The 12,732-nt window shown below is 40.7% G+C and overlaps 1 protein-coding gene across 15 annotated transcripts in view; it reads left to right on the top strand.

The window, feature by feature from the left end:
• Epb41l2 (erythrocyte membrane protein band 4.1 like 2) overlaps positions 1-12,732 on the top strand; it is a 177,607-nt gene that overhangs the window by 79,676 nt on the left and 85,199 nt on the right. For 14 of the 15 annotated variants that reach the window (XM_059272621.1, XM_059272620.1, XM_059272628.1 and 11 more), the window contains exon 2: positions 11,521-12,008. In XM_059272621.1, coding sequence (XP_059128604.1) covers positions 11,535-12,008 — 474 coding nt within the window. In that variant the 5' untranslated portion in view covers positions 11,521-11,534. Of the gene's footprint in view, positions 1-2,013; positions 2,123-11,520; positions 12,009-12,732 lie in introns of those variants that run through there. The other variant, XM_059272622.1, reaches the window with a different exon arrangement.

Genomic DNA, 12,732 nt, shown 5'->3' with positions numbered 1-12,732 from the left:
AGTTTACTAATCTAGAAAGCAAGGGTGTTAAAATAGAGATAATAGAGATAGAAAATTGACTGTTTTGAAGCAGACTGAAGTATAAATTTTGGCCTTACTGTCTTACTACATGTATGAGTGAAAGAACACATTTAATATCTTTGGGTAGTATTTCCAAATCATAATACCACAAAAGTTGCTGTGCTACTCAATTCTCTCAGTTCCTCCAAACAATGAGGTTCATGTGCCTGATGGGTGGGTGGGGTCTTCAGTTTTGAAGCCAGCAAGAGCTGAGTAGTGGCTATGAGGAATCAGGCTGCCATGATAAAACAGCACAGACTGGGTGGCTGAAACAACAGAATTTTATTTTCTCACAGTCTGGAGGTTAGAAGTCTGAATTGGAGTTGTCAGTATCATTTCCGGTAAGGCCTCTTCTTGGATTTAGTTAGATGGCTGTAGGGTAAGCTATCTGGTGTTTTTTTCTCACAGGGGCATTGATTTTTATTATTAGGACCTCCCCTCCCTGGCCTCATTCTAAATTTATTATCTTCTAAGCCCTCCACCTCCATGTACAAAGTACCGATTTTAGGGAGACACATTCCTGTCCCTACAAGTAGGATATGGGTAAAGAAAACAAAGACACGCAGGCATGGTAGGCGATGCCTGAGCTAGAGCTTGGAGACCTGCCTGCTAAAACTTAGTTCACTGGCATCAGTGCTATCGGTCAGTGGCTGCCAGATTGCTGCATTCCACAGAGCAGTATGTTTCCGAAATGTTTGAAACTGATATATGTAATAAATTTGTAACCACAACACCAATATTTATTAAAAATACGTTTGAAGGGCTTGTGAGATGCTCAGTGTGTAAGGTGCTTTTTGGCAAGTCTGACACCTGAGTTCAATATGCAGAACTCAGAAAGTGCAGAGAGCGAACTCACTTCTGTAAGTTGTCTCTGACCTTCACTCATTCAACGTGGTGTGCACACTTGTGCATGCATCTAACTTACAAATAAATGAATGTAAAAAAGTTTAAAATAGGTTTGTAATTAAAAATAGCACAAACTTAATGTGAATAGAGGATGATACTTTGAGTCAGTAAAATGGGTTCTACTGAAAATCTCCCCAAACTGCTCTTCCGTGGTGCGGTAAGAACTCTGAGAATAGCCTGCTCTCATTATCATAGAGCAATTTTAAAGTTTGGCATTTGCATAGTTGACAGAGGTACCTTTTTGGACCTGTTACAAAAACTTACCTTCAGTAAGTCTTTTCATGGAGAAAACCTTACCCTTTCCCAACCATTTGGTACAGGTGACATTATTGAGATATCTAAAGTGTTTCCCTTATGGTTGGAAAATACTCTTCCAACCTTTTGAGACCTTGCTATATTGAGCCTAAGTCCTCTGGGACCCATGTCTAAAGCACATGGCATCTTCATCCATATAGGTTTGCCTTCCACTTTTGGGGGACAGCCAGAGGCAATAGCAATAGCCTTTGGGAGTTTCTTGGATGGCCCTAGTTATTAACAGCTCAAAAGAGAGATCTCATGTCTGCTGTGAGTCTTTGGCTCTTGAGGGGATCAAACATTATTATCCTAAGAACTGATAGGACCTCTGAGGTGACTCAGTGGATAACAATGCCTGTTGCCAAGCCTGATGGCCTGAGTTTAATCTCCAGACCCACATAGTGAAGGAAGAGAACTAACTTCCAGAAGATGTTTTCTGACCTGTGTCAGAGAACGAACACACACACACACACACACACACACACACACACACACACACACACACGTAAAAAAAAAACTAAACTAAACGAGAAAGGTATTTTTAACAATGGTTGAATCATAAAATTTGCAATTACAGAATTGGAGCTTTGTCACTGAAACAGTCTTTATGTAGTTGCTGCATAGAATAGGCAGCAGGAAGCTCTCTTTGACCCACATGAAATTTCTAGCTGAGGAATGAAGTGACTTGGAAGCAAGCTGGACTTTTCTACTGAGCATGCTCTTCTCCAGCAGGGTCCAGCTTGGGTGGGGCCCAGTTTGCTCATTAAGCAGGATTTGGAGCTGGATTTCCATCAGCTTTCCACAGTCTCCCAATGAGAGGAAACAGGAGACAGTTGGCTGGATGTGCCTAGATGCTGCCTGCGTATGTACATCCAGGAGGGAGTTCTGTTGGGGCGTCTTGTGGTACATGCTTGCTTGTTTCTGCTTGTGAAATAAGTTTGTTGTTAAGGGTGTGATTAAGAGTCGAGGGGCCTGAAAAGTGGATTATGTTAGTGTACCGAGTAGATGGAATCTGGGTATGTATACTCATTGGGAAAGGAATGTTGTGTTGTATTTGCTGTAAGCCCTGTTAAAAAATGTGTGAATGTGTATCTGTATATGTGTGTGACTGCATGCATTTGTGTGCGTATTTTAGTGGCCAAATTTTTGTTTTAGACTAGTTATTTGCATTTTCTAGGCCAATGCTGGACTTGTGTGGGTTATCTTGAACACAAATAGCCTTTTCAGATATGGCCTCTAAGAGCAGTGGAGCTGCTTTATTTTATACACTTGACCAGCTGCCTCAGCATTGACTCTCACACTTCCAGTCTGAGAAACCATATGAAAAGTAAATTATTAAAAAAAAAAAAACAATGATTTACTCACTTTTATTTCATGTGCATTCGTGTTTTGCCTGCATGTATGTCTGTGTGAAGGTGGCAGGTCCCCTGAAACTGGAGTTACAGGCAGTTATGAGCTGCAATGTGGGTGCTGGGAATTGAACCCGTGTCCTCTGGAAGAGTAGCCAGTGCTCTTAACCACTGAGCCATCTCTCCAGTCCCCAAAAGTGAACTATTTTCTAATGCACTATGAAGCCAGTGTCTGTAGAATAGTTACTTTTTATCACATTAAAGGGTGAAAATCTCAATGTAGTAATTAATTTATAGACTTTATTTTCGCTCTAATGTATCTGATTAATAGGAGTTGTTCTGTAGCTCTTAGAGATGCAAATTCCCACTGGTTGAGCATCTACAGAGTCCGAGGTATGCAGTTGTCAAGAACTGTATACTGTTTTCATAATGTGCTCTTTTATTTCTAAATATCTAATCTTGTCATACTGAGGAAATGTGAAAATTCATTCTGTTGCTTAGATTCTGATATTCATATGACATTAAAAAATTCGTGGTCTTTCTTTATACAATTTACTCATCAAGTAATCTTTCTTTAAAAATAAGTAGAAAAACCTAAACTGGTTTTCTTGCTACTTAACAAAGTAAAAAGTGGTACCACTGACTGCACTGATCTCTGTAACTGGTTAACGGTACAGGGACTACCCTGCTATAATGAGGGTATTTGGGGGGCAGACAGAGTGCAGTGTGTTTACGCTGCAGCATTCCCAAGCTTACAGAGAAGAGGATTTGAAAGCGGGCCCCAGCTTGGTGGACTTGTCATAGTCTGGGGCATTGATTGACTTTGACAAGCTTTTGTCTTATGACCCATTAAAATGCAGCGTTTGCAGCCTGTGTGTTTATCCCATGCAGTTAACCTTGGTGGATTTGTCTTTAGCTTATTTCAGAAGAGCCGCTGAAAATGCTGTTGTATTTTGTAGCCTCAGGACTTAGAGTTTATTTACACAGAAATAGATAACTGGTTGTTGGTTACCACTCATACCAAGTAGGTATGCCTGTTAGGGTTGGGTGAACCTCCTGTGCAGAGAGTAGCTGGGATGAGCTTAGAAAAAGTCCAGTTCATGATAACTGTTAGGATCAAGAGAGACGATGGTTTGGGTCTGTTCTGCCTGAGCTTGCTTTTGATGTCACTCTGAGAAACTGTTGGTATATTCTTTTCTATAGAGTGTTATATGATGATGACCTAATAAATGCTCCCTAGATACCAGGAACAACATAAAAGTATTATTGAGAAGCCACCGGATGTATGACATTGCACTGGGAACATGAAGTTTTCCTCATCTCACAAAAATGTCCCTCTTTATGGGAGCACAGTAGCAGCTGTGGGCCAGGGAGGAGGTGTGGACAGGAAGCACATGACATCTCGTGCAGTTTGTTGCTGCTTTTCCCTGTAAGTGAAGAGGAAGCTGCTGGAAGTGATTGGGAGTGTTTATACGTGGCCATCATACACACTTACCTTCCCTTTCCATTTTCCCTTTCCTTTAAAAAACGTTCTCAGCTTTCAGAGAACTGGTAAGTGCTACGTTTCCTTCCTTCCGCAGATAATAGCAGCAATCTTGCACTGCAAGGCTTTCTCAGGAGCTCTAGCTTTCTTTCCCTTTAAGTACACAGCTGAAAATACTTTTTAATTTTTATTGCATTTATTTAAGTGTGTATGCACACACACAGATGGTGTGCCAAGGCGCATGCCTAGAGGTTAGAGTCAGTTCTCTCCTCTCACCATATGAGTCCTAGGATCAAGCTCACATTGCAGGCTTGGGGCGGGGTCTTTTACCCACTGAGCGTTCTTGAAGGCCCATGAAAATACTTTAGAAGTACCTCTATTCTAAACACATGGGTTTTAAGCTTAGACTAGGTAAGCAGTCTGTGTGGCATGAGGTTGGTGTGTGGAATATTTCAGAGACTAGCAAAACTCAGTTACTTTGAGTGTATGGAGATAGTATTAAACTTCATTCTCTAGGAAATCAATTTCATGCTTCTGAATTGGAGTAGCCGGGAAGGTTTCTGAGCTCACGCTGTTCATTTGTGGCTGGAGTTCTGTGACAGGGCAAGATGGCGCTGCTGTTTTCACTCAGTGTGTGAATGTATTCCAGTACAGTGCTGAAGCATCGAAGCAGCTCACCAAAGCTTTGGCTCAAGGAGAACTCTTGGCTCCTTGTTCCACTCGTATATCTCACTGAGTGCCAGCTACCTTTTCCTACAATCTGCTACTCTTCTAGGATCACCCTAGTTTGTCCCCTAGTATACAGTAGATGTGTATGTGCGCATAAACTTTTCTTTCTCATATACCATGCTTTCAACCTAATAGTTAGCATGTCATATATAACATGTAGATCTGGCTTTTTGTACTTAACAGTTTTCATAACCATTGTGTTTTTCCCGGTCTTCCTAGTTGAATCATCTTGTTTGTAATTATTTCATACACGTGCATATATGTCAGCAGGATTCTTTACTACAAGTAGAACTGTTAGTTTAAAATACATATTTAGGCGGGGCAGTGGTGGTGCACGCCTTTAATCCCAGCACTCGGGAGGCAGAGCCAGGAGGATCTCTGTGAGTTCAAGGCCAGCCTGGGCTACCAAGTGAGTTCCAGGAAAGGCGCAAAGCTACACAGAGAAACCCTGTCTCGAAAAACCAAAAAAAAAAAAAAAAAAAAAAAAAAAAACATATTTAGAATTGTGATAGCTTTCTGCTTTTTAAGATTGGTTCTTACTGTGTAACTCTGGCTGTCCTGGAATGTGTTATGTAGACCAGACTGCTCTCATACTCACAGAAACATTACTCTATCTACATCCCAAGTGCTGGGATCAAGGGCCTGTACCACCCTCTTTGGCCCCATGATGTAGCTATTGACAAATTGACTAGTATGGGGTCTGTACCAGATACTCTTCAGTAGCAACTGCATGTGAATGCTTCTGTCTCAGTAGCCTTGATTGGTGAGTGTGTGATTAAGATGGGGTGTCTGCATTCTAAATTTGTAGCTGTATTTCCTCTTTTTTTTGTAATACAGAGTTTTATTCTGTAGCCCAGATGAAAGTTGAACTTACCTCCTGCCTTAGCTTCCTGTCTGGCCTTTGGGTCCATTTCTTTTACTAGGAATGCAAGTGACCGTCTTTTTCATTTCAGCTCTGCCATCATCATTAGCCATGCCACCTTTTCTTCCTGTTATGTTAGGCTGACTTAAATTAGTCTAGCCAGTTCAGAATGTAGTTTGGATTTTCAGTGTTGAGTCAGGTGTTTTATTGGGCTTATTACACAAACTATTTCATTTCAACTAAGTAGCAAAAGATTATGCCTTTACTCGTATATCAATCCCTCTGCAACATCTAGGGATTATAATGCAATTTTTTGTGTTTCATTCTTCTTTAGAGTTGTTCAACAACTAATGCCATATTTCACTACCGTTAGGCTAAAAACGTTCTTTCTTGTATTTTTGAGACATTCTTATATAGTCCAGGCTTGCCTTGAGCTCACTGTGAGCCAAAGATGACCTCGAACACCTTCCCAATCCTTCTGTCTCCATCTCCCAAACTGGCCCTTTTCTGTTTATTTAGGCTTCATTTCTCTGTTTTCTTAGACTTCAGAAGCTGTTTGAATACCCTTGGCAATCATTTCAGCCTAGGAGAGCATGTTATTTTATATCACAGGAAATGGGACCCGACTGGGTCTGGCCTGGTCAGGGGATGGTCCTCTTTCCTATAACTTGTATCAGTGCTCTGTATCCTGTGCCAAGTATTCCTTAGGCTTTCTCCTTCAGTGGACTTGATGATGATGACATTTCTATAGTGTTAAGAGGCAGGCAAGCCAAGTACTCTTGTAGAGGGAGAAATCTTTTCCTGGAAACTCATCAACTGATGAATGCATGTCTTCTTGACAAAGAAAGGGAGGCCTCAAGATTGCTCTAGACCACCAGAACCTACATTGGGACCCATTCTGGAAGTATTCTCTGTGCATACACAAGTAAGGGCAGAAACTGAACAAAATGTGGATTTTGTTAAAAAAGAAAAAGCAGAGGAAATATATGCTCTGGGTGAAACATGATCTTGCCTATCCTGGAACTAGCAAAGGGCTGCTTTGTAGTTCATATCTTCTTGATGTGTGGGCTTAATTTCAAGCAGATGTTAGGTTACATCTTTAGAAATAGTATGTCATGAGTTCTTAAATCATCCTTTAAAAATAAACAAGCGTGGTCTGGTACGTGACAGGTAGGGTGGGAAGCACTGATAATTTAAAAAATGACTTGCTTATCTTCACTGAATACATGGCATACACTAACCAATCTTTTCTTTGAAATGTATTTGCACTTAGGGAGTGGAGAGTGTAGCATTTCTAGACCATCTCATCTTTAAGGGAAACAAACCCACAGCGACTCCCCCTCCTCCCCCTCCTCCCTCTTCTCCCCCTCCTCCCTCTCCTCCCCCTCCCATGCTCTCCACCACTGAACTGTGAACATCAGTTCTTGCAGTCCATTTTGTCTGCTTGTTTTTATTATTTCCTTCCCTTCAGGCACTTTCTCTCTCCCTCCCCTTTCCTCCCATCTATTTTCCTCTTTAATGTTTTATATATATTTGAGAAGCATCACCTTGTAATTCCCCAGTAGAATGAGGTAGCTGCTGACTCACCCCTGTATTTGATTTTCTCACATTTGATGCTTTAATGGAAGATAGTGAGTATTAAAAGAATCTTCTCTTTGCTGTGGGCTGTTTGGGGAGAAGAAAAAGATGAGCAGTTGTGAGTATCAGAAAGATCCTCTACTTAGCTTTTACCCTGTCACGAACATGGCAAATGAGTACTAGTTTTGTTAGATCTAGAAAACAGCTGAATTAGAACAGTCCATACATTGTCAATATATTTTTATGTTCATGGTTATTTGTAGAACAGTTTTGTTTCTGTGTTTTTCAGAGTTGAAAGAAAAATCTGTTATCCTCTTACCACAGTTTTGAAGTTTAAAATGTATACTTTCCTTTTTTGTTAATCTTGGCTCCTTAAACACTTCTTCATGTTCTGCTAGGAGAAATGGAGCATGGTTGCTTGTGATCTCAGCACAGAAAGGGAGCCACTCAGCTGATAGTTTCCACTCAGTTTCTTGCTTAAGGGTTGCATGAACCAGATGGGCTACAGCATAGACCCTTTAGGTTGTAAGGAAACACCTGGATCTACCATTAGCACAGACTCTTTCCTTGAAGTTCTTCCAGAATGTGTGTAGCTGTGTGGCTGTCTCTTTTGTGTAGGATTTATGAATCGCCCGTGTATTAAACAGCAGAATGTACAGTAGGTGGTGTACGTCACTGTAGTGATGGCTCCTTGGCATTTACCCCCTCCCCCCCCCTTTTAAAAATACAAGGACGGACATAAAGAGTGGTTTTCTTTAGTATCATATTCTGCTAAATATTACTGGTTCTCTGTTGATGGTTTTCTGCTTGATTGCTTGTTCAATGATGCATGCTTTTTTTCTCCTGGAGCAGTCACAATAACAAACACTTTCATCAACTCCAATTGAAGAATGCCAACATGGTAATTGTGTCAGAACTACATGCTTATCTAATAGGCTGGTTGTTAACAGCATTTTTTTTGTTGTTGTTGTTTTTGTTTTTGGTTCTTGATAAGCAGAAAAATCTTGACTTAGTATATTATATAACTATACTACTAGTGATGGAGTTGGGTAATTCTGATGAAAGATTAGTGAACGTTGCTATAGTTTGAGAAATATTAGTTTTGGTTTTGCCTTTGCCCATTTAACTTTGTTACCTTAGGCAGATCCAGCTTGCTCGGTCTTTTTCCTTGCTGATAGAATAAGTGTATTAGACTAGATAATTTAACAATAACCAAAAAAATAGTATTTACTGAATAAATGGTCACCACCTTTTGAAGACAAGTCTAGATGTTACTGCTACAAATGAAAGAAAGAGCCCTGCCCCTGTGGATTTTCATTTTAGTGGGAAACACAACCCTGATTTTTTTGGAACTACACCACACAGCACTTGAGTCTCCATTTTTCTGGGTGGTGCAGTAAAGGCCTACCCACATCTGAGATGCTGAGAGTTCCAAGTGTGGTAATTATGGCGAAGGCATGTGTTGTTGCAATCATGTTCTCTTGATGGTAGTGATTTGTTTAAGAAACCATCTTACAAATAAAAGAGGTAGTGTTAGGTTGAGCTCTTGGAGCTATTTTAAGAATATGGTTATTTACATAGAGTTATGCCTACCTTTATTGTTGACTATTCACAGCTCCATAAGCTGTTTCCATTGTTTTCTGTCGCATAACATCAATTTGAATGAGTGACACTTGTCAGCTCCGGGGTTGTGTACAGTGGACATTGATATAGTTTGTGAGGCTCACCCTGTGCTTGGTTCATCTGTGTTCTTTATTTCCATAGTAGCAGTTTGTCTTCAACTTCTGTCCTTTTGCTTGTGATCACACGGCCAAGTAATGACTTTCAAATAGTATGTGATAATAGGTTTGTGTGGGGGCAGAGCTACTTATGGTAAGTTACAGAATGTGTTCCGTAACATGTCCTGTAATCATTTCCACAAACTGACATGAATCTTTCTAGGAGTAGACCAGGAGTTTTGTGATTCATCAGGTATTTCATGGATGTTTTGAAGAACAGAAATTGCATGCCACCTGACATAGTGGTCTCTCCTATGATTAAAATATGAACAGCTATTAATTCACTTAGCCTAACAGTGGAAACTTGAGTTTTATGTTTCATTGCTTTCTGAATATTTTGGCCAAAAATCAGCTTCAGTTGATTGTTCTCATTTCTTACAGCCAGAGTAATTAGAGAGCTGCTGATTTATCTTGGTTGGCTTATCCAAGTGTGGGGCATTTTTCTTTTGACTTTACCTAGATAGTTATTCAGCTCTCGGGATGTAATTAGAAAGTATATTCTATGGAATCATCTCTGGGTTTTGCATGACTAATGAACATAATATTTTTAAATGGTTTTCTGGAAAAAGACATGGGAAAGAAACAATGTTTTTGTGCAGTATAGATGCAGTTATGTTCTTGTTGGCAGGCATTTTGAACTGTAAATACCTAAGGATAGGAAGTCATGTGTGGGTCTGGTAGTTAACTCTTCCCTCTTCGGTAGTCCTGCTTTCAAACATACTGTCCTTTGATCTTGCCGTTTCACTATGTGTTTCTTTTGGCTGCCATGCCTTTTCCTGTCTCTTCTTGCATGAGGTGGTAGGAAGGGTTCCTTGCAGAATTCTCTAATATTGAACAAAACTGGTTTCCATGGTAATATTGTTAGTATTCTTGCTTGCAGCTCTCCGTCCATGTGACCACAACTCCCAGATAGGGTCTCAAGTGCACATCTAGTCTCTTTCACAGCCTGTTTTCTCTGTTGGACAGCTAGACATCTCCACAAAGCTATCATCACAGCACATTTAAAATCCAGTTGTATGGCTCAGCTACACCCTCTTTTCCTGGATATCCTATTTCCATGGATAACCTTCCCCAGTCTCCCATAAAGTCCCGAGATCTGTTTTCTTTTTTTCCATATTCAGGATGGCCTCTGCCTTTCCTACAAGATTCAGTTCTTAGCCCCTCCCTGATTGCTTTGGCCTTAGTAAAGAAACATGCCTGGATTAACTGCAGCCATCTCCCAGGTAGCTTCCTGTTCTGTCTCTCATTTAAACATTACAACCAGGTTGGGCTATTGAAACAGGAACCCGATCACATTATACATTAAGTTCTTGACCTCTAGAACTACCTCATTTCAGGCTGTGTCCGTGTGAAAGCGTGCATTAGGGCTTTCTTCTTACGTCTAAACAGCATTCTACTCTATCGACAAGATGTGTTTTAAAAGCGTCACTTGTGTGGTATGTGAATCTGCCTTCAAACAAGTGTACTTTAGTTCTCCTTTGAAGACTCTGTTCATGTTTGTACCATTGAAAAAGCTAGCTGGGACGTTACCCATTGCCAGCACTGAGACCATCTCTGGGAGAGCTATGCTGGGAAAGGGAGCAGAGTGAACTGGCCCCATCCCCTGCCTGCTGTCCTGGTCGACTAGGTTTGCTATACTTAAGGAATCCTCTTGGCTTGTGTACAGTTGAAACTCACAGTTGTTTTTAGATTTAACTAAATTTTCTTTCGTTAGTTGTGATGGAATAAATCATCTATATTTTTTGTGTTCTGTAGTATCTTTATTTAGTTTGTATTAGGATCTTTAAATATTTTTCTTACACATACATACACAGACATAGACACACAGACACATATGTGTATACATACAGTATTTGAGATTGGGTAGGGTAGAAGCTTGGAGTTTTGATTTTTGGTTTTAATCATTTGCTTAGAAGCTTAACTTTTGGAATAGTGCTGGTGAATCACAGGATTTAACATCAACAGCAAAGCAGTAATACAATTTTGTTTCTATGTATATATATTTTTGCTGCCAAACACCCAGCACTTAAAATTAGTTCTTATAATACTTAACATTTGTATAGATTTTGGTTTTAATGTGTGAAATTGTCGTGGAATGTGTCTCAATACTTGCTAATACTGCTGACAACATTTCTTTAATAAAGAGTAAAGGCTGAGTAAAAAGAATCCTTAAACATTGGACTCTGTGCTAGTTGTTGTCTAACTAGTTCAGACCGAGTAGAGGTAACCCGTGTGTCTTGAGTCTGGGGATTTTGAGTTCCAGCTGTACAGGGTTCCCCCATTGTGATGTGTGACTTGAGAGTTCTCACAGAGCAGCCCGCAGTCTGTCTTGTGCCTCTGATCCTTCCTCTTTACACGGCCTTCTTCCTTTTCTCTGTTTTTCCTCTTCCCACCCTGTCTCACCCCTTTTGTCCCTTTGCCACCAGATTGAAAGTGGGAACGTTTCTAAAATACTATTTTGTGGTTCTTATTTTGTTGCAGTGTAAGCTGTAACCATGACTACTGAAGTTGGCTCTGCGTCTGAAGTGAAGAAGGGCTCTGACCAGGCAGGAGCAGATGCGCCTAAGGAGAAAGCTAAAGAAGTCACAGAAAATGAGCAGAATCAGTTATCTGAGCCCGAGGAGGAAAAAGGTTCGCAGCCAGGCCCTGCAGTTGAAAGCCAAAGTAGTCTTCGCCGGCGGAAAAGAGAGAAGGATCCATCTGAGAGCAGGGGCATTTCTCGATTCATACCCCCTTGGCTTAAGAAGCAGAAGTCATATAACTTGGTAGTAGCCAAAGATGGAGGAGATAAAAAAGAGCCCACTCAAGCTGATGTGGAAGAACAGACCTTGGATAAAGAGGACTCCCTTCCTGAAGAAGAGAGTCGGGCCAAGGGCGATGCAGAAGAAATGGCTCAGAGGAAACACCTCGAGGTTAAGGTGGAGGTCAAGGAAGAAAAGCCTTCCTTGAAAAGCAGTGCTGAGACCCAGGTGCGTTTGAGAAGACCGAGTGAGAACATAGCCACATGGGGAAGGGGTTGCCTTGTTTCCCATTCCGTGTCGAGATGCTGCCTCCACTTCATGTGTCTGCAGAATAGAACTTGGAGTATTGTATGTTAGTCTTCCCTGTGAGTCTTTTTAAAATTATTCCCTAACAGCAAAACAAAAGACCAGCGCGGCAGCAACAGAACACACACCCTCTCTTAAGCACCTGTGTTTCTGATACGGTTGAGCCGTCTGCCAGGCCCTCCCTCCTCTTCTGTTAAATCCATACCCTTTATTTATCTTTGCTTTATTTATGGATTTAGTTGAGAGTAAGTAGTGGATTGTGTATGTTTTCTTTACCTGTGGAAGCCTAGGTATTGCTGTGGTTTAAGCTTTTAGAAATCTTGTTGTCCCAGTACTTTTAGTATAGCTACTGGGATATAGTTTCTTTTATTCATTTAATGCCCAGTTCACAAAAATACCCTTTCTTGAACTACTTTTGAGTCTTAAAAAGCTTAAATTTAAAGTGGTTAGACTGATGACCATAATTCTCATGAAAGAGTCTCTTTGGGGCCAAGGATGTGGCTGGAGCTCTTGCCTACCACAGTCAGAACCCTGGATAGGTTACCAGCACTGAAGGGAAAAGTGAATTTTGGTTCTTTTTTTTTTTTTTTTTTTCTGTGTTGTCTTCTACAAGTAGGTTAACTTTAACGTGGACTTAATGTTTCCT

Source organism: Peromyscus eremicus, chromosome 8b, assembly GCF_949786415.1.
Source record: "Peromyscus eremicus chromosome 8b, PerEre_H2_v1, whole genome shotgun sequence".
Classification (NCBI taxonomy): domain Eukaryota; kingdom Metazoa; phylum Chordata; class Mammalia; order Rodentia; family Cricetidae; genus Peromyscus; species Peromyscus eremicus.
Note: the sequence above shows the minus strand (reverse complement) of the source record. Positions and strands in the feature narration are given on the sequence as shown.